This window comes from Monodon monoceros, unplaced genomic scaffold (assembly GCF_005190385.1).
Source record: "Monodon monoceros isolate NGI ecotype Baffin Bay Population unplaced genomic scaffold, NGI_Narwhal_1 Super_Scaffold_5, whole genome shotgun sequence".
Taxonomy (NCBI): domain Eukaryota; kingdom Metazoa; phylum Chordata; class Mammalia; order Artiodactyla; family Monodontidae; genus Monodon; species Monodon monoceros.
The window spans coordinates 108,145,474-108,167,327 of record NW_021703782.1 but is presented as its reverse complement, the minus strand read 5'-3'; the positions used below and the strand labels follow the sequence as shown (position 1 = coordinate 108,167,327).

The following is a 21,854-nucleotide window of genomic DNA, read 5'->3' as shown; positions in this document are numbered from 1 at the left end:
TAAAATCAACAGAATTAGAAATGAAAAAGGAGAAGTAACAACTGACACTGCAGAAATAAAAAAGATCATGAGAGATTACTACAAGCAACTCTATGCCAATAAAATGGACAACCTGGAAGAAATGGACAAATTCTTAGAAATGCACAACCTGCCAAGACTGAATCAGGAAGAAATAGAAAATATGAACAGACCAATCACAAGCACTGAAATTGAAACTGTGATTAAAAATCTTCCAACAAACAAAAGCCCAGGACCAGATGGCTTCACAGGTGAATTCTATCAAACATTTAGAGAAGAGCTAACACCTATCCTTCTCAAACTCTTCCAAAATATAGTAGAAGGAGGAACACTCCCAAATTCCTTCTACGAGGCCACCATCACCTTGATGCCAAAACCAGACAAGGATGTCACAAAGAAAGAAAACTACAGGCCAATATCACTTATGCACATAGATGCAAAAATCCTCAACAAAATACTAGCAAACAGAATCCAACAGCACATTAAAAGGATCATACACCATGATCAAGTGGGGTTTATTCCAGGAATGCAAGGATTCTTCAATATATGCAAATCTATCAATGTGATAAACCATATTAACAAATTGAAGGAGAAAAACCATATGATCATCTCAATAGATGCAGAGAAAGCTTTTGACAAAATTCAACACCCATTTATGATAAAAATCCTGCAGAAAGTAGGCATAGAGGGAACTTTCCTCAACATAATAAAGGCCATATATGACAAGCCCACAGCCAACATCATCCTCAATGGTGAAAAACTGAAAGCATTTCCACTAAGATCAGGAACAAGACAAGGTTGCCCACTCTCACCACTCTTATTCAACATAGTTTTGGAAGTTTTAGCCACAGCAATCAGAGAAGAAAAGGAAATAAAAGGAATCCAAATCAGAAAAGAAGAAGTAAAGCTGTCACTGTTTGCAGATGACATGATACTATACATACAGAATCCTAAAGATGCCACCAGAAAACTACTAGAGATAATCAATGAATTTGGTAAAGTTGCAGGATACAAAATTAATGCACAGAAATCTCTTGCATTCCTATACACTAACGATGAAAAATCTGAAAGTGAAATCAAGAAAACACTCCCATTTACCATTGCAACAAAAAGAATAAAATATCTAGGAATAAACCTACCTAAGGAGACAAAAGACCTGTATGCAGAAAATTATAAGACACTGATGAAAGAAATTAAAGATGATACAAATAGATGGAGAGATAAACCATGTTCTTGGATTGGAAGAATCAACATTGTGAAAATGACTCTACTACCCAAAGCAATCTATAGATTCAATGCAATCCCTATCAAACTACCACTGGCATATTTCACAGAACTAGAACAAAAAATTTCACAATTTGTATGGAAACACAAAAGACCCCGAATAGCCAAAGCAATCTTGAGAATGAAAAACGGAGCTGGAGGAATCAGGCTCCCTGACTTCAGACGATACTACAAAGCCACAGTAATCAAGACAGTATGGTACTGGCACAAAAACAGAAAGACAGATCAATGGAACAGGATAGAAAGTCCAGAGATAAACCCACGCACATATGGTCACCTTATCTTTGATAAAGGAGGCAGGAATGTACAGTGGAGAAAGGACAGCCTCTTCAATAAGTGGTGCTGGGAAAACTGGACAGGTACATGTAAAAGTATGAGATTAGATCACTCCCTAACACCATACACAAAAATAAGCTCAAAATGGATTAAAGACCTAAACGTAAGGCCAGAAACTATCAAACTCTTAGAGGAAAACATAGGCAGAACACTCTATGACATAAGTCACAGCAAGATCCTTTCTGACCCACCTCCTAGAGAAATGGAAATAAAAACAAAAATAAACAAATGGGACCTAATGAAACTTAAAAGCTTTTGCACAGCAAAGGAAACCATAAACAGGACTAAAAGACAACCCTCAGAATGGGAGAAAATATTTGCAAACGAAGCAACTGACAAAGGATTAATTTCCAAAATTTACAAGCAGTTCATGCAGCTCAATAACAAAAAAACAAACAACCCAATCCAAAAATGGGCAGAAGACCTAAATAGACATTTCTCCAAAGAAGAGATACAGACTGCCAACAAACACATGAAAGAATGCTCAACATCATTAATCATTAGAGAAATGCAAATCAAAACTACAATGAGATATCATCTCACACCAGTCAGAATGGCCATCATCAAAAAATCTAGAAACAATAAATGCTGGAGAGGGTGTGGAGAAAAGGGAACACTCTTGCACTGCTGGTGGGAATGTGAATTGGTTCAGCCACTATGGAGAACAGTATGGAGGTTCCTTAAAAAACTACAAATAGAACTACCATATGACCCAGCAATCCCACTACTGGGCATATACCCTGAGAAAACCATAATTCAAAAAGAGTCATGTACCAAAATGTTCATTGCAGCTCTATTTACAATAGCCCGGAGATGGAAACAACCTAAGTGCCCATCATCAGATGAATGGATAAAGAAGATGTGGCACATATATACAATGGAATATTACTCAGCCATAAAAAGAAACGAAATTGAGCTGTTTGTAATGAGGTGGATAGACCTAGAGTCTGTCATACAGAGTGAAGTAAGTCAGAAAGAGAAAGACAAATACCATATGCTAACACATATATATGGAATTTAAGAAAAAAAAATGTCATGAAGAACCTAGGGGTAAGACAGGAATAAAGACACAGACCTACTGGAGAACGGACTTGAGGATATGGGGAGGGGGAAGGGTGAGCTGTGACAAAGCGAGAGAGAGGCATGGACATATATACACTAACAAACGTAAGGTAGATAGCTAGTGGGAAGCAGCCGCATAGCACAGGGAGATCAGCTCGGTGCTTTGTGACCGCTTGGAGGGGTGGGATAGGGAGGGTGGGAGGCAGGGAGACGCAAGAGGGAAGAGATATGGGAACATATGTATATGCATAACTGATTCACTCTGTTATAGAGCAGAAACTAACACACCATTGTAAAGCAATTATGCCCCAATAAAGATGTTAAAAAAAAAAAAAAGAAAGAAACAGAGGAACAGCACACGATTTAGCAGCAGGGGGGTCACCCACCCAAAAGAATTACAAGAAGCCAGGGACAACTGTTCCCTTCTTTCTGGTGACAAGGTAGTTAGTTCAACATATATTTTTAACAGGCATTTCAATAGGGTACAAGGTAATATTTAGAGAAGGGCCCAAAACAGAGAAGTGCTAGAAAATTGTACAGATTTAAGAATCTGAACTCTACAGAAAGGGAACTTAAAAAAAGCACATTAAGGGACTTCCCTGGCAGTGCAGTGGTTAAGAATCTGCCTGCCAATGCAGGGGACATGGGTTGAGCCCCGGTCCAGGGAGATACCACATGCCAGGGAGCAACTAAGCCCATGAGCCACAACTACTGAAGCCCGTGTGCCTAGATAGAGCCCGCGCTCTGCAACAAGAGAAGCCACCGCAATGAGAAGACTGCACACCACAACGAACGAAGAGTGGCCCCCGCTCGCAGCAACTAGAGAAAGCCCAAGTGCAGAGGGGAAAAAAAAAAAAAAAAAAGCACGTTAAGTAGAAAACCCATGGGGTTGTTTAAAGGAGAACAAAGAGCCTGGCTTCTCTGTAAGCATCATGCACTTTTTATTGTTTATTTTCATTTTAAAATATTTTATTTTATTTTATTGGCCGTGCAGCTTGTGGGATCTTAGTTCCCCGACCAGGGATGGAACCAGTGCCCCCTGCAGTGGAAGCACGGAGTCTTAAGACCTGGATCGCTAGGGAATTCCCCATCATGCACTTTTAAAAAAAGCCAACTTATTAATTAGCAAAGAGAAATCCAACTGTCAAGCAGAGCAGAATGCTCTCACTGTCAGGTCAAGCCATTCTCTCACATGGGGAGCAACATGAATTCAGAATCAGGGGAGTAAGCTCTGAAATCTCTAAAGGGGCCCAACTGCCCACGGGGACAAGTGCTCCAGGCCACAGAACCTTCCCCCTGCCAGTGTCTGGAGGATCAGTGTTCACCTCTGTCGTCCCATATCTATGCTCCTCATGGCGGGCACAAAGCCTTTTCTCCACATTGTGGAATATAATGTATTAAATTTTGTTTACTGAATTTTAAACACCTTCTAGCCCTGCCCCTGACACAACACCCAGGTTGCCCCACTTAAAAGTCTGTGACCTCACAGCTTTGTGAACAAGTGAATAGACCATTTCCTGGTTTGTTTCCTTACAAGGCTAATCACATTAATCAAGTATAGGTGTTTCAGAAATCTAGCATTTGGAGGGCTGACCTGGTTTTCACATTTCTTGTGGGCACCTTACTGCTTTCACAATGTACTGCATTCTATTCCTTCTGGAAAACACGAGGCATAAAACCAAATATCCACGGATGGAAGATCAGGACAGAAGATTTTCCTCTACCTCTGTTACCACTCCTCTCGTCCTTTTAGTTATCCATACTAATTAGGAATGTTTCCTCCAAAGGAAAATTTGGAATATACAGAAAAGTATAAAAGAAACATTCCTCTTGATCTCGTCTTGCAGGTGTAACTATGAGTATTTTGACAGATTTATTTCCAGCCTTTTCTACATTAGACCTCCACAATGAGGTCACCTAGTATGATTTTATGTCTTACCTTTTTCATATTTTATATTTTATACCTAATAATTAGTTACAGAATTATGTATCTTGTATAGTTCGTGTAACACAAAATATATTTAATATGATTTTTCTGAGAATATGAGATTCAACGGCTACACAGTATTCTGCATTAAGAAAAAAATGTGACCAGATTTATTAGCCACTCCTCTAACTTTTGGGTAACTAGGCTGAATCCAATTTTTCACTCTCATAAATTGCACTGTAATATAAACTGTTCTATGTAAATTATTGTGAATGTTGCTATTATTTATGTAGAACAAATTTCTAGATGTATAATGACTGAGGGTCAAAGAGAATGAACCTTTGTAGGGTTTTTTATAAATCCTCCTAAGTGATCTTTTAAAAGGGCTACAGCAATTATCTACACAGTGGATGAGAGACCTCGCTCACTTTTGTTTTTTCTTTTGTTCCAGATGCCGATCCCACTCCAAGTCTAGAACATCATTCACATCTTGGACAGCAAATTTCACATACTGATGAAGGCGCCGAATTTCCTACAAGAAACAAATGAAACGTCAAAATGACTCAGTTGTCCAGTAGCTTGCAGGAAGGTGTATCAAAACAGTTAAAATGACTTTGAAGTCTTTTTATACTGAGAACCATAATGAACAAGGAAAACGTAATAGGCTTTAATACAATATTAGAATGTTATAATTCAAAGGAAAAACAGCAACTCGACCTTTTAAAGCGTGTGACAGAGAGGTGGTGTGAAGAAAAGGGAAACAGAAAGGGCGGATCGGCCTAGGGCCTCTAGGGAACCAATGTTCTTGCTTAGTTCTCATTTTCAGCTCCTGTAAAGTATCTCCACATGGCCTAGGAATTTTCCACTGCACTCTGTTACTCCGACAGGGCACCCACTTAGCTTTTGCTCTCCCACCCATGAAATTAACTGTAATACAGACAAAATTATTCTACAAAGCAGTGGCGGAAATACTTCTGCACCTATCTATTCATAGAGTAGAACACATAAGTCATCTCACCAGTGGCGAAAAACTCATTTCTCAAAAACAAAGAATAGTATCAGCACTAGAAACTGAATTTGCCATTATTAAAAGTCTTACCTATTAATTCATTTTAGGCCTGCAATAATTTTCTTTAAATATTGGTCCAGTGTTAACCTTCATGGCTATACCATTTGACTCTCAAAAACTAAAAAAGTATAGCATTCCATTAAACATGTATACAGATGAAGACAATGTACTTTACAGTGGAAAACACTCTTTACATCTGTACAAAGATCTTAATGTGTTTAACTGTATTTTCAAAATTATTTTCGGACAAGGGTATGTGTCCTAACTGAAGAAGAAAATGTCATGTAAAGAGAGCCAGGCTGATTCTAGGAAGCAGCAGTAACCTTAGCATCAAATACAAATTTCAACTCAATGCTCCATGACTACAGGGAGGCCCTTTACTGTGGACACTTCAAATGTGACCATACCTCTGTGCATTAACTGATCTTGTTTCTTCTGAACGCCCTCCCAACTTTGTCTGCCAGGAAAAAAAACTTTTCTTTTAAGGCCTATCACAGATATTTTTCTGTGGCTTAGCTGCTCCCCCATCTGCAATCCCATAGCAACACACCCCACGTTATATTTACAAGTCGATCTTTCTGCTGCTACTAATCCAGCTGTAGTGTAGTGTTGAACACCATAGGCTCTGAGCCAGACCCCCCAGGCTCCAGGGTCCAGCATTTATTAGTGGTGAGACTTGGGTAGTTCCTGTGTCTCTGATTCCTTATCTTTCTTTTGTATATGGTATGCATTCAATAAATGCTAGCTATTATTATCTACTTAGCACTGTGGAAAAGAGAAAATTATTTCCCTTGAATGGGGAAAGTGGTTCACCCAAAGCTGAATTCTTTTAGTTTGCACACAGAGCAAGGGGTGAAAAGGCACATAGGAAGAAAGAGTAACCAGATTCAATGTGGAGGCCTGTAATTTGATGAGTGGTAGGCAGGTGGTCGGCACTCTCTGCTAAGAGGGTTACCATCCCCAGAAGGACACACCTAGGAACACCTCAAGGGTGGCAGGACACAGCAGGGGTTCCTCAACCTTTCTGGGAGGCCTCCACTTCTTTCATTTTCCTACTGTCAGTATGCTTACCAGGTGTGGGATGGAAATGACAGCAACAGTAGAGTCTGCAGCCTCAAATCCTCCGAGGCAGGAGGGGGTTCACCACACTCACAGGCCCTCAGGTCCCAGGTGAGGAAGGCCAGTGCTGCCACCCCTGCACCCTTTCCTACCTGATTCTAGGGAAATGCAAGGTGGTGGGAGATGACCCCTACTAAAGCTGTGATGCAAGCTGTGATGCAACAATTTTGAATAAATTGAAAGATGGAAACAAAACTCAGATTTCGCTCAGAGAGAATATAGGAATAATTAAGAATGAGAAAAGTAACTTTGCTAATAGTTACAGGAAGGAGCCCCGGCAGGTAGAAGTTTCGATTCTGGTCCCACTCTTACTAGTATCAACATTACCTTGGGCAAGCTCCTTAGCCTATGATATTCCAGTTCCTTATCCGTACAATGGGATCAGTAACTCTCACCTTGCAGAGCAGCAGGTTTTGAAGACTAGAAATAATGTATTAAAAAACACCTCACAGGGCTTCCCTGGTGGCGCAGTGGTTAAGAATCCGCCTGCCAATGCAGGGGACACGGGTTTGAGCCCTGGTCTGGGAAGATCCCACATGCTGCGGAGCAACTAAGCCCGTGCGCTACAACTACTGAGCCTGTGCTCTAGAGCCCACGAGCCACAACTACTGAGCCCGTGTGCCACAACTACTGAAACCCACGCGCCTAGAGCCCATGCTCCACAACAAGAGAAGCCACCACAATGAGAAGCCTGTGCACCTCAACAAAGAGTAGCCCCTGCTCACTACAACTAGAGAAAGCCCGCGTGCAGCAAAGAAAACGCAATGCAGCCAAAAATAAATAAATAAATGAATACATTTATTAAAAAAAAAAAACAACACACCTCACAGAGTACTTGGGTACTTGGTGCCCAATGAACAGTTGCTAGTTTAATAATTATTATTCCTGATTTGATTTCTAAATATATCTTTTTCAACAGCTACTCTCTACCAATCTTAAGGTTTAATTAAGAATTATGTTTTTGTTTAATCCAAAAAACCTTAAGTGGGAAAGTGCCATTTTCTTTGTGACAGTGAAGGGAGTCTACGCCAAGTGGGTCAACACTCGCAGGAAATGAACAACTTTACAAGCAGTTGGGCAAGCCTGTACCTCCCAAAGGAGTACCTGTCTAGGAGTCTGTTCTCAGCAGCTCTGGCAGGGCTCTCCCTTACCTGGAGCTGAGCCTCACTCCTGGGGTCCAGCGGCCTCTTATAGAGCAAGTGCAGATACCCAGAGTCACGGTTTCTCTCATTTTGTTCTCTGGCTTCTTCAACACCAGCAAAGCCCTCAAGTAAAGTTGTTTTCAGGGTACTTATATCTCCATGAAGAGACTAGAAAAGGTACGAGGATGAATTGATACAAAAGTTATTTCCAAGAAATAAACCTTTCTTTCTAGATCAAGGAAGGTGGTATTTCTCAAATATTTAACACGATGAACATATGAATATAGCAAAAAGTGAATTTCACTGCTTGGAAAGAAAGATACTAATGCTCATTTTTTTTTCCTTCCTCACTAAAAAAAATACATACTCTAATGATCAGAAACTCAGGAAATAAGATAAGTACTGGTAATCCTGCCATCTAAAGATGATCACTGTTAAAACCGTGGAGAACTTTCCCCTTTCTTTTTTTTAATTTTTAAAAATTTTATTGAAGTATAGTTTATTTACGATGTTTCAAGTGTACAACAAAGTGATTCAGTTATATATACATATATATATATATATATATATATATATATATATATATTCTTTTTCAGATTGTTTTCCATTATGGGTTATTACAAGATATTGAATATAGTTCCCTGTACTATACAGTAGGTCCTTGTTGTCTATCTACTTTACATATAGTAGTATCTATTAATCCCAAATTCCCAATTTATCCCTTCCCCACCCTTGAGAACTTTCCTCTTTCCAAGTGTGTTACTTAAGACCAGAGCTCTGGAGTCAGGCAGTCTGAACTGGGATCCTGGCTCTATAACTCAGTAACTGGGTGGCTTTGGGCAAATTACTTCATCTCTCTAAGCCTTGGTTTCCTGTTCTTGCAAAACAAAAAGAATAATAGTGCCTACCACACAGAAAAGCTGTGATGATTCAATGAGATAATATAGATATGTCTGGCACATAGTAAGTAGTAATAATTGTAACAAAGTAAATAAACAGTTAACAACAAATATTTGTTATTTTTATACTGTATATGCTCTTAAGTATCCTGCTTTTACTTTAAACCTAACCCTTTATAACCTAACAATTTGCCATAAAAAACAGTAAATTTTCTCCTGTAAATGACCCACAGTATCTTCATTAAAGTCTGCTTTAATACCAAGAAAAAAAACTTAGTAAATTTTCAAATATATCTAAACTAGGGCTTCCCTGGTGGCGCGGTGGTTGCGAGTCCGCCTGCCGATGCAGGAGACACGGGTTCGTGCCCCGGTCCGGGAAGATCCCACATGCCGTGGAGCGGCTGGGCCCGTGAGCCATGGCCGCTGAGCCTGCACGTCCGGAGCCTGTGCTCCGCAACGGGAGAGGTCACAACAGTGAGAGGCCCGCGTACCGCCAAAAACAAAAACAAAACAAAACAAAACAAAACAAAACAAAATATATATATATATATATATATCTCTAAACTAAATTAACAGCTAGAATAAACTTTTATGGAGTGCCTTGTAAGTGTCAATGGGGTAGAAAGTACTTATTATTCCATTTTCCACATGAGAAAACTAAAACATAGAATAGCTGGAATAATTTGCCCAAAGTCACATAATTTATTATTAAGTGCTAAAGGTAGGATTTGAAGTCAGGCATTCCTAGGTAAACCACTCATCCACGTAAAAAACAACACTGGTGGTTCTTGAAGAGAGAAAATATATATATCCGTGGAGTATTAGGACAACAATCTGCAGATGTGCAATTCAACTTAGGAAGAATATCAAAAACACAAACCTCTGTGGTCTCTTTAATCTCCAAAAGAAAGGTGTGCAGGTCATCTGATTCTGTTCGCAGTATCCTCATCTCCTCAGAAGTGCCCACTTGGAAACAGGCTTTGGAAGTTCGGGCTTTCAACTCTTCCAACTCCTTCTGAAAGTGAGTGATCTGTAGAGGCCACAAATGAGGAGACGGCTCAGTCTGAATGGCATGGCAGTCATGTCACTGCTCCCGGGCCCACTAACAGCGCAGACTCCCGGGACAAGCCAAGGCTCAATGCCAGAATAAAACAGTCACGTATGAGTCCACACTCAGAGCCAGTCAAGTCTCACTATCAGAGCTACTTCTGGAAAAATCTGCAGGAACAAATTTACCTCCTCCCCGATTCCAGCCATCACAGGGTCTGACTCTTTCCACTGATGTCCCTGCTTTTCTGTAACAGGAGGCTGAAGTGATTTTGCCTGAAATGAAAGGCAAAGGTTTTAAAGTGCACCCCACCCCCCAAGTGATGGCATCCTGGAGCAGGTGGCTCAGTGTCTATCACAGGTGTGGCGCTCTCACAATACCATCACTGTTCCACCATTCACTCTTTTGAACCCGTATTTACTGGGCACCTTCCTGGTATAAGATACGCTCTAGGGCTTCCCTGGTGGCGCAGTGGTTGGGGGTCTGCCTGCTGATGCGGGGGACGTGGGTTCGTGCCCCGGTCCGGGAGGATCCCACGTGCTGCGGAGCGGCTGGGCCCGTGAGCCATGGCCGCTGAGCCTGTGCATCCGGAGCCTGTGCTCCACAATGGGAGAGGCCGCAACGGTGAGCGGCCCGCGTACCGCAAAAAAAAAAAAAAAAAAAAAAAAGATATGCTCTAGATAGAGGTAAACAAGGTAGATGAGGTCCCTACTCTCATGGAACTCACAATCTACTGGGACAAGACATATAATAAGAGGTAAACAACTCAGGTAATTTCAGCTAGTGATAAGTGATATGAAAAAAGTAAACAGGAACATATAGAGAGAATAAAAGTGGGCACTGCTTGACATGAGACAGCCCAAAAGCCCTCACTGATCACTGCCTCTGCACTGAGACCTGAAGAAAGGGAGAAAGCTATGGAAAGCTCTAGGGGAAGCACCTCCAGGCAGTGAGAAGAGCAAGTGCAAAGAACCTGAGGCAGGAAAGACTTCAGCAAGTTTGAGGCAAAGATATAAAGTGAAGGTGGGCACATCAAGTCAGGGAGGGAGCTGGGGGCAGGCAGAGGCAGGTCGTGTAAAGCTATTCCAAGGAGTCTGGATTTTATTCTAAGTGTGTTGGAAAAGTACTAGCGGAGTTTTAGGAGAGTTTAAACTATTCTGATTTATGATATTAAAAGATCCCTCCTACTGCTAAATAGAGCATGGATGACAGTGACAGGTAGGAAGAGAAGTAGGAAGAGGAGTCAGGAGGCTAATGAGGGAAGAGATGATAATGGTCTGAAATACGATGTTAGCAGGGGACAGAGATGTGGATTTATGACATATGACACATCACAGAGCAGAGCTGGCAAGACCTTTGCTAGTATGGACTGGGGGAGGTGCTATTAAAGAGAGGAATCTAGGATGACTTCTGGACTGGGGGTAGAGCAAACTACCTGGTTAGTGCTGCTTACTGACAAGGGAATACTAGAAAAGGAACAGGGTCTGGGGAAGATGGAAATCAAGGATTCTGCTTTGGAGATGTTATAACTTGAGATGGCTTTCAGATTATTTGATACCTACAGCAATTAACACATGGAGAGTTTTCAGACTGCATAAGCATTCATTAAAACAGCTTTATTTAATAAATGCCATGTGTCATGCTTTATGCCAAAAGCTACACCTGTAAACTGGCCATTTACTGTGGAGCCTGTACAGGTGTGTGCTGGGGGCAGGAAGGAGGTTGACTGGGAGAGGGACAGAAGGAAAAGACATGACTCCTGTTCTGAGGACACTCAAGTAATCAAGTGGGAAATAGACAGAAAATGCTCTTTAAGTTAAACCATAAAAATAAATGGAGATGACAGACTGCAGATCTAAGTATGAAAAGTAAAATAATAAAACTTTCAGAAAACACAGGAAAACATCTTTTTCTTTTTTTTTTTTTTTTTTGCGGTACGCGGGCCTCTCACTGCTGTGGCCTCTCCCGTTGCGGAGCACAGGCTCCGGACGCGCAGGCTCAGCGGCCATGGCTCACGGGCCCAGCCGCTCCGTGGCATGTGGGATCCTCCCGGACCGGGGCACGAACCCGTGTCCCCTGCATCGGCAGGCGGACTCTCAACCACCGCGCCACCAGGGAAGCCCAGGAAAACATCTTTTTGACCTTGGAATAAGAAATGATTTCTAAAACAGAACACAAAAAGCACTCATTATAAAAGAAAAATTGATATATTGAATTATACTAAAATTAAGAACTGCAGTCATCAAAAGACACCACAAAGAAAATGTAAAGGCAATTCAGAGAATGAGAAAGTATTAGTATTTGCATTATACGTATGTGTTTGCACATGCATGTGCATATCCAACAAGGAACGAACTCTTACAGATCGGTAAGAAACAGACAACCCAAAAGACACCCTGTAAAAGAAGACAGTCAAATGGCTAAGAGTCATATGAAAAAAAAAAAGCTGAATTTTACTAGTCATCAGGGAAACACTAATCAAAACCACAAAATACAACAACAATAAACAATGAAAAATACAAAGGCTGGCGAGGATGTGGAGCAGCTGAACTCACATGCTCCTAGTAGGAATGTACTGAAGAGGAACATATGAATATTCTATGACCCAACAATTCCACTCCTAGGTATCTGCCCAGCAAAAACGCATACACATATTAACCCAAAGACGTCAGCTAGCATGGTTATAACAACACTATTCACAATGACTTAAACCCAGAAGCTACTCAAATGCCTGTCAAGGATGGAATGAAACTTGTAGTAGAGTCGCCCAATGAATTCCATACAGCAACAATGATAAAGAAAAATCTCACAAACATAATGTTGAGCAAAACAGTCAGACACAAGAATATATACTGTATGATTCCACTTTACAGAAGGTACAAACAAGCTAAACTAAGCTATGCTGTTAGAAATCATAATAGTGAGACCCGTTTGGCAAGAGTTGTGACCAGAAAGGTGAACATGAGGGGGACTCTGGGACCCTAGTATGTTCTATTTCTTGATCTGGGTGTTAGTTACCAAGGTGTATTCAGCTGGTGACAATTCACTGAGGTGGACATGTGTCATATGTATCCTTTTTTACCCCCATGTGTATTCTATGTTAGTAAAAAACTAAGTAACTAAAATAAACTGAGTTGTTATGGAAAGAAAAAGAAAAAGAAGGCAGTGGGTAGATTTCTTGGTTACTTTGGGAATGATAGAAAAAAATCAGGTGCTACACCACAGTCTTCAGACATAAAGAGAATTCAACAAACGGAACATAACATGGATAAGTTCAGGAACCAGCAGAGAAAACAATTCTAAGACTCTAGGGATGAGATAAATGGCTTTTATGAGCTCACATTACAAATATTCAAAGATCATACTTTGGTATTTCCTATCACATAATCCTATATACTATTTCAAAGGTGTGAATTCTAAAACACAAAAACCCATTTTATAAACATGTATGTTTTGGGCAGTAAATTAATAAACACAGCATTGTAGGTTGAGTTTAAACATACCTGGGGAGAGCCTGACTTGGCCACCGGAGGGGTTATCCTGGGTGATTTCTGTACCGTTGACGGCACTGCACTTGGACTACCCTGAGCAGACCGCCCTGCTAGAACAAGAAGTCAGTTAAAACCAACAGTATTTATTCCCATTATTTCTCCTATCACAAACATCCTTTCCTCAAATCTAAAAAAAAAAAGTTTCTCATTGTCCCTAGCCCCCGTTTATGATCTTTGTTACCAAGAGTGACACCCACAGTTCCCAAATAACTAAAAAACACATATTACATTTTAAAACGGGAAACTCCTTTGTAAAGCAGGTAGAGCTGGAGTGTCTCTGATCGTAGGTGTGTGGATGGTGTGCAGGCCCAGGAGGCTGCCCACTTGGCCCATCCTGACTCCCCACAGAGGCTCCTGATGCACCTCTGGGAACTGGGGGCAAAGTTTAAAGACGACCAGAACAGTAATCCCCATCACCCTTTAAGAACTCACAAGGTCTTCAGGACCCTCCTGGAAGCCTGTAGGACAAGTCTCACCCTGTTGTGCATTAGAATCACCTAGGAGTTCTTTAAAAAAATACACCAAAACTCATACCCAAGCCTCATCTCCAGAGAGCCTGATTAAACGGATAGGGAGGGGATCCCCCCACTGCGTCCAGTGTACAACTGGGATTGCAATCCAATAATGCAAGACCCACCAAACTGTAAGAATTAAATATGTCAATGGGGGTAGGGAGATCTGGGCGGTAAGCGGTGGAAATGGAGAAAATGTACGTGTGTCACGGTACATCTCCTCTCTCCCAAACTGTAAAGACATGGGAAAAGACTAAAGGAAGGCTTGTTAATTTTTTGGGTCACAGACAGGTGCTTTTCAGAATTTGATGACAAGTCCCAGAATGAGGTGACTTTGGCAAATGCCACAAGGCAGCTCTCTCTCCTGAGCAATAGGTAAGAGAGAAGATTTCAGGAATTTCACAGCTCAATGCTTGCTCAATATCTATCAAGATAAAATTATTCCTGACGCTCAAACACCAAATGGCTACCCAAGTATGTCTGGCTAGGTATTATCACTGGAATTCATAGAAGCAATCAACTTAAAAACTGAGACAGATCTGACAAACACCATCCCAACCATGTGAGCAAACTGACATCACTTACGTCAGGACAAAAAGAAATCATGTGATGTGATGCACGTCACCTATGTGGTATTACTGCTCGAAATGTTTCATGCGAATCTCACCATGTGGAAACTCTCAAATCCAAATTGAGGGACTGTCCACAAAACTAACTGGCCTGACCTCTTCACGAATGTTAATGCTGAGAAAGACAAAAAAGGTGAGCAACTGGTTGAGACTAACGAGACAAAATCGGAATATAACGTGTGGTCCTTGAGTGGCTCCTGGATTGGAGGGAGGGAAAAAACGACTACAAAGAACATTAAAAGGACAACTGTGGAAATGTGAATACCGGCTGTAGACTGGATTACCGTTAAATTTCCTCAGTGTGACAAGGTATTGAGTACCCTTATTTTTGGGAAACATACTGAAGTTCCTAGGGGTGAAGTGTTTCATGTCTGCGATTAACTTTCAAATGTTTTAGAAAAAAATTACATTAAAAAGGAAAGACATAAAGCAAATGGTGCAAAATATTCGCAAGTGTTGACTCAGGGAAGGGCATGGTATTCAGAATATAATTTATGCAACCTTTCTGCAGGTTTGAAGGAAGAAAGAGATAGGCTGGGAACATTTACTCGTGGGGTTTTATAACGCACTTCAACTTGGCTATAATCATTATTCCCATTTATGATCTCTATTTAATAAATTTGCTTGCGGTAGGGCTGAGTGTGAAAACCCAAAGACAGTCATCAGAGGAAACAAGCATAAAGCCACCGTAGGCTCCTTCTCATCTATGTGGCTTAAAGACTTGCTCTGTGACTGACCTTCACGTAGGGCAGGCTCTGCGTGAAGATAAATGTCCCACAACAAGATGGAGACAGCATGGCAGCACTGAGGCCACTGTGAACCTTCCCAATCCAGAGTACAAAAGCCACAGAACTTCAGTGTGAGTTACAGGGAGCAAGAAAAAGGATTTGAACAACAGTCCTTAAAAGTAAGGATTTTTAAACAACTTGGGAAAATTTTTTTTGGCCGTGCCGTGTAGCTTACAGGATCTTAGTTCCCCAAACAGGGATTGAATCCGCACCCCTGGGAGTGAAAGCGCGGAGTACTGACCACTGGACCGCCAGGGAAGTCCCACAGCTTGGAAAAATATTCATCTGGGAATTCAGGATTGAGCTCTAAAGCAGTTTGCTTAAAATCATACCCGATACTGAGGAAGAGACTGAGGACTTGGATGACAAGGAACTGGATGATGCCGAGAGAGGTGCAGGGTGGCTGAGAGGTCCAGAGGATGCTGGCTTGGAGACCGAGGAGAATGGCAGCATTGAGGGTGAGCTCTGTGAGTTGTGAACAGGAGCAGAGGTGGCCGCGGCCGTGAACCTGAAAATGGAAGCCCGAATGGATCAAAATGGCCTGCTGCTGTGAGATCCTTTCACACTGGTCATGAGCGATCATCAAAGGATAACTTACTATCCATACTTTTTTGCCTTCAGGAAATGCAAACGTTTAGCTGTTTCTTATGAAAGGTGAAAGCTGCATGAAAGCATTTAGCGTCTGCTTATTTGGAATGAAAAATTCAGTGAAAATATCTAATAAGTACTTAACATGATGATGAAACTGTTTATCATGGCATAAAACATTTATTGTCGATTCTATCAAGCAGAGTAAAGAAAGAGGGTGGGACTCTACTGGACTTAGGAGAGTTTAGTGCTCTCCCTTTGCCAAGGAAATTACTGAGAACTCGTTGTGGGGTGATCATCTCTGGGGAATGAGGAAGGAAGAGGAGAGCAGGTCACCCTCTTTGGGATGCTGACCATCTACTGGGCAGGGGAGGTAAGTTCCACCTAAAGAGCAAACGTCTGTGAACAATGTAAACAACCAGCATCAGATGACTGGTCAAATAAATTATGGTGTGGCCACAAAATGGAATACTAGGCAACCTTTAGAATGAAGTGGCTGCGTGGCAAATTTAATATTAACAATGACAGCGGCCAGCAGCCCCTTCACAGTAATAAGGGATAATACAGAAGAGTGGGGGAAAACTGGTAGCGTTTACACTCAATGGCTATCTTAGGAAGGGTTACAAGGTATAAGGGATTACTTCACTCAAGAAGCTTACATGCTAGTGGTGAGAACAAAACAAGCAGATAAAGAAGTAAAAAGTAAGATATGAGTGAGTTAGTAGGACCCAGATCTGGAGGAAAGTGGAATACCACGCTGAAGTGTTTGGATTGTACTCAAACAGCAATGAGAAGCCGCTGGGGACTGTCATCTGATGTATTTACAATTCCACAAGATCACTCAGTGGCTATGTGGAAAACAGTTCAGAGAGTCAAGAGTGGACACAAGGGAGAAAAAGGACTAGAGGGATTCAATTTCCTTAAGGGACATATAGTCTGTATTGCTTCATTTTTTAAAAGTAAGGAATACCTCCTACATTTAAAACCTGCAAAAGCAAAACAAGCATTTAAATATAAACGTCTAATAGTTAAAAAAAAAAAAAATTCTAAGAGACATCTCTGGACTCTGTCCACTGATGAAATGCAAACCTTTATGTTGTTTGCATTTTTACCATTTGCAAGTATTACTATGGGAAAAAGGAAAAGAAAATCTATTCAATAACTCCACTCACAGCGACTCTATTTCTAGTGAACAACAAGCGATATTTCTACCCGTCAAACTTTAAGTGTTACCTACTTTTCGCTAAGGTTGACCTTCACTGCAGAGGCTGATGGTGGGAAGGTGGGCTTCATTCCTGTATTTGGAGCAGACATGCTTGGCACTGGCGTGCTTTCCAGGGTAGGCTTAAAACCCGATGATCCAAAGGAGAATGAGGCGGCTGAGGGTGCCATGGGAGAGGCCGCAGGGGTGAGCACGAGGGAGGCTTGAGGAGGAGGAACAAAAGAGAAGGAGGATGCTCCAGGGCCCAAGGCTGCTTTGGAATTGTCAGAGGCACTGGAACACGGAGGGGCCTCCCCAGTGACAGAACCAGATGACTTCAAGGATGAAGAACCAAAGGAGAACACAGCAGGCGCTCCCACGGCGGAAGGCAAAGAGAAGGTGGAGGTGGGAGCAGCCGGTGATGAAGGCAGAACGGAGGCAGGAGCTACGGCTGCTGCCGCATCGAGCTTCTGCGGGGCCTGAGAGGAGGTGGGAGTAGTAGGAGTACTTCCTGCAATGGGAAATATGGAGAAAAAGGAAGGGAGAAGTTAACCCCGTAACAGTGGAGGTCCACATCACAGAAAGCAAGTGGGTTTGTGGAAGAATGAAGCCAGAAATAATGGTTCTCGTTCCACAAGGGGAAAAAAAAAGGGAAATAGAGTTGATGTTGGACTTTCCATAGCAAATATTCCATATGGTAAGATGTCTAAAACTTTGAAGGAAAAAGGAAATGCAAAAAGACATTAGACTAATAGGAATTCATGAACACCCACTTGAGTAATGTAGAAAAAATACACTTCTCAATGTTACAGTGAAAAATAAGTTATTCTGCAATATTTTATTATCAGGAAAAACCTTTAATTCAGACTTACACCTCATAATAGTCACTAAAACAACTCTAGGTTAATTAAAGATACACACATATACAAAAGCATATATATAACTATATCTCAAAACAAAGGAGGCAAAAAGTGAGTTGTCTCTTAGAGTCTATCAACTTGATAAACCTAAAAGTGACCCCCCCCCAAAAAAAACACAAAAGATAAAGATTTGACTATGTACAGAAATAGTTATACAACCAAAAGGTAAATGAAAAAAAATCTGCAGCAAATGACAAGTAATATGTTTTATTTTTTTTAAAGCTCATACAAATTGAGATTTAAAAAAATTTGAGACTTTAATAGTATAAGCTGGGAATCTAATTCATAAAAAGAAAATATATTCAGTCTCTCTAATCAAAGAAATACAAATTTAAAAGAGGCATATTTTTGCCTGTCCTCTAAATTATCAAAATAAAAATATATATAATCCCCTATGTTTGAAAGGGTAAAACAAACCTGAAACTTTTTATCACTACTAGGTACCTTTTTAGCACAGTCTTTTAGAAAGCATTTTAGCATTTTGCCTCAAAAATCACAGAACATGTACCTAGTAATCCCAATTTTAAGAATAAAGACTACGGAAATAACCTAAAAAATGAAAAAGATATTTAATACAACCCAAATGGTAAAATATATTCAACAGAGTGTTAAACACTCCTAAATGAATCATAAAAATTACTTAAGAACCTGGAAAACACTTAAAATTTAAAGACCAGCATACCAATTATGTATACAATATAATCACAACTATGAAGATGTTTATGAAAAAACACTGAAAGAGAATACCATAAAAGGCAAGTTTAAAATTTTTTCTATTTTCCAAACTTTCTATAAACATGTTAATTCTCCAAATTAAATAACTAACTAAGAAAGCAGTTTTTTTTTATCAATACATTTATGGGTCTTGGTTCTTCCAAATTGTCAGAGGTGACAGTTTATCTTCACTATGTCTAAAGCAAGGAAATACTTAGGATACAAGTATGAAAATGCCACTTTCTGAAAACAATGACCCCCAGGTAAATTGTCACTTCGATGACAGTATATAATGCAAGCCTATCTATTCTGTTAATACTTCCCTTACACAATAAATATGGAACCAACAACAGCTTACCTCTTTAGAGACCCAAGCATATGTGTCAATCACTTCCATGCATTTAGTAGACGAATACAAAAAGCATATGCCAAACCCCAAGGAAATCACAGGCATCTTCCCCACTGAAAATGGAACTGAATATCTGAAAACCATCATGCTGCTCTTTGTGATCATTCGACCCAGCATCCTTGGCGCTGGAGTGTGGGAGCAAGCAGAAGCACTGATGTCCTCTGAACCCATGAGCCAGCTTCAGCTAGAGCTGGTGAACTGGTGGGACACCTCCTCCCCCTTCAGTGGCTCTCTTCCTCTCATCTAAACATGGCTGTTACCTCTGGGCTAAGCATGAGGGAACACGGGGTTTCTCTAGGAGAGGCAAACAGTAAAACTGGTCTTTGCTCGCGCTCAGGGAATAAGGGGTTTGTAGCAAGCCCCTCACACTGAACTGTGCTCAGAAACAAACATCATCCCACAGGCTCCCGACTTCACAGGGTACACTGCTTGTTACAGACAGACCCAGCAACTGAGTGTAGGTAGTTCATGGGACTCAGGACCACTTAAAGGGGAAAAAATAACTCAGAGTACACACTGCAGGTAAGGAGATATCCCAACACAACAACACTGATACAGTCTATGCAAGGCACCCGGTACATTACTTGGGGTCACACTGCCAGTTGATAGGAGCCCAAGTATCTGAGTGGCTCTATTTATGAAGTACGACTCACTCTGCATTGGGAAGCAGTGAGAAAAGATCCCCCAAGTGTTCTCCACCACATCCAACCCAACTGGTCAACATTTCTTCCTAGATATAGAATTGGTGGCAGTATGAGCTTTTTTAGCTATATTAGAAGAGAAAAAACTTACTAGTTATATACTCACAAAATTCAAAAAAAGAAATATTAGTAAAATTCCACAATATGAAACAATGCCCTTCTAGAAAGTTCATTCTGTTCTCACAAGTGACCCACTGCCGTTGTGAGAATTCTGAAGACGCAGATTGGCACTTACATGCATGCATTTATGTATGTGAAGCATATGTACCAAAATGCTGACTGGCTATATTGCTTGATGGGTTCTGAAGTGGTTCTGTCTTTGTATTTTCTAATTTTTCTCCAATAAACATATATTACTTAAGTGATATCTTCAAAGAGAAAGGGAAAAATAAACTAAAGAAAATTAAATACAAAGAGAAAATTCCCATGTTCTCATCACCCAGCAATAGCCACTATTTAGATTTTAACATCTTTCAAGTATTTTTTCTATGTACATATTTTTCTCATAAAAAAGGAATCAGAGTATACAGTGCTCTTTTACAATATGTTCTGTCCTTTCCTTGTCAATAAATATAACATTTTTAATAGTTACATGGCATTTCACTGTATGGATGTACAATCATTTATTTAACCAACCTCTCATGATTAAACATGTTAGGTTTCAAACCATATAATATAGGGTCTTATAATAGGATACTGTCAGTAAATTACCTAATGGGATCCATCGGGCTGAGATTCCTTTTTCTCTAAAGTAAAGGTTGGAGAATAAAGCTTGGGGGTGAGAGAAGGCAAGTATGTGCACGTGTCTGAGGAAAAGATTAGTCCTGCCTCGATAAGACAGACCGGCTGCTAAAGATAACCACTGTGTGTCCTCACAGTATTCATCCCAGCAAATACTCCTGTACAAGCCCTCGGTATCCCCTCTCGGCCAAAATGGGGGGAGGCACGCACCTGATGACTTGGGTTGTCGCTCTCCTTCCAATGAGAGCCGCTCTGGTGTCCTGAGGAGGGACCTAACACCAGGATTTTGATTGATCATGTAAAATGGACAAAGCACACCGTCTGTCGAAAGTAACATAAGAACTGGAGCAGGAGGAAGAGTCATCTCATCATCTGTTAAAAAAGAAAACAAAGGTGACAAAAGGGCCAAGTCGACTGAAGGCCTGGGCCCAGAAGCAGAAGACGGCCGGAAGCAAAAGACTCTTCACAGGACTCATCTCTACAGTAGCTCGAGGTGGTTTGTTCTGATTTGGATCTGAACAGCCTTTTATGAAACAGCTCCTTAAAGAAGGGCTACTGCCATGATCAGATGGCCACCGTCCCACCAGCCCTACAGGGAAGCCCTAGCAGTCCTGCAGTGGCTCTGACTCCCAAACCTCTGATTTTTACGTGTGTCCTGGTGTCTGGGAGGTAGGTTTAGCATTCCCCTGACCAAGACAGGAGTCTCCAGGAAGCGACTCCTTTAGTTAAAAAAAAAAAGACAGATGAGCCTCTTTGGAAAACACACGGTAGGGCACAGAGAAGTGAGTCCCACTACTTTATATTCATTCACAGTTGAATCGTAAGCATGTATTTTGTCAATTAAGTCTTTACGAGAATCAGAGTAAATGAGCTAATCAGACCAAACAGCCTGACCAGGGAAAGGACAAGGAACTTAGTGGTGTCTGACGGGTACACCTTTCTAAAATGAAGCACAAAGCGCAAAGAATATGGCTTTTTGTAAACAAATATTTTTTCCCAGTTTTATTGGGATAAAACCGACAAACATCGTACATGTTTACGGTACACAACATGATGGTCTGATGGATGTATACGCTGTGAAATGATCACCACAACCAGGCTAATTAACACATCCACCACCCCACGTACTTTACCATCTTGTGTGTGTGGTGAAAACTTTTTTTAAAAATTTTTATTGGAGTATAGTTGATTTACAA

The 21,854-nt window shown here is 40.9% G+C and overlaps 1 protein-coding gene across 9 annotated transcripts in view; it reads right to left on the bottom strand.

Annotated features, from left to right (window-relative positions):
- Positions 1-21,854, bottom strand: part of NUP214 (nucleoporin 214) — a 101,813-nt gene that overhangs the window by 63,875 nt on the left and 16,084 nt on the right. For 7 of the 9 annotated variants that reach the window (XM_029201337.1, XM_029201333.1, XM_029201335.1 and 4 more), the window contains 8 exons: positions 20,869-21,030; positions 17,210-17,684; positions 15,717-15,892; positions 13,408-13,505; positions 10,093-10,179; positions 9,737-9,886; positions 7,967-8,125; positions 5,056-5,159 (listed from right to left, as the gene is read on the bottom strand). In XM_029201337.1, coding sequence (XP_029057170.1) covers positions 5,056-5,159; positions 7,967-8,125; positions 9,737-9,886; positions 10,093-10,179; positions 13,408-13,505; positions 15,717-15,892; positions 17,210-17,684; positions 20,869-21,030 — 1,411 coding nt within the window. The remainder of the gene's footprint in view (positions 1-5,055; positions 5,160-7,966; positions 8,126-9,736; positions 9,887-10,092; positions 10,180-13,407; positions 13,506-15,716; positions 15,893-17,209; positions 17,685-20,868; positions 21,031-21,854) is intronic. The other 2 variants (XM_029201341.1, XM_029201334.1) reach the window with 1 other exon arrangement.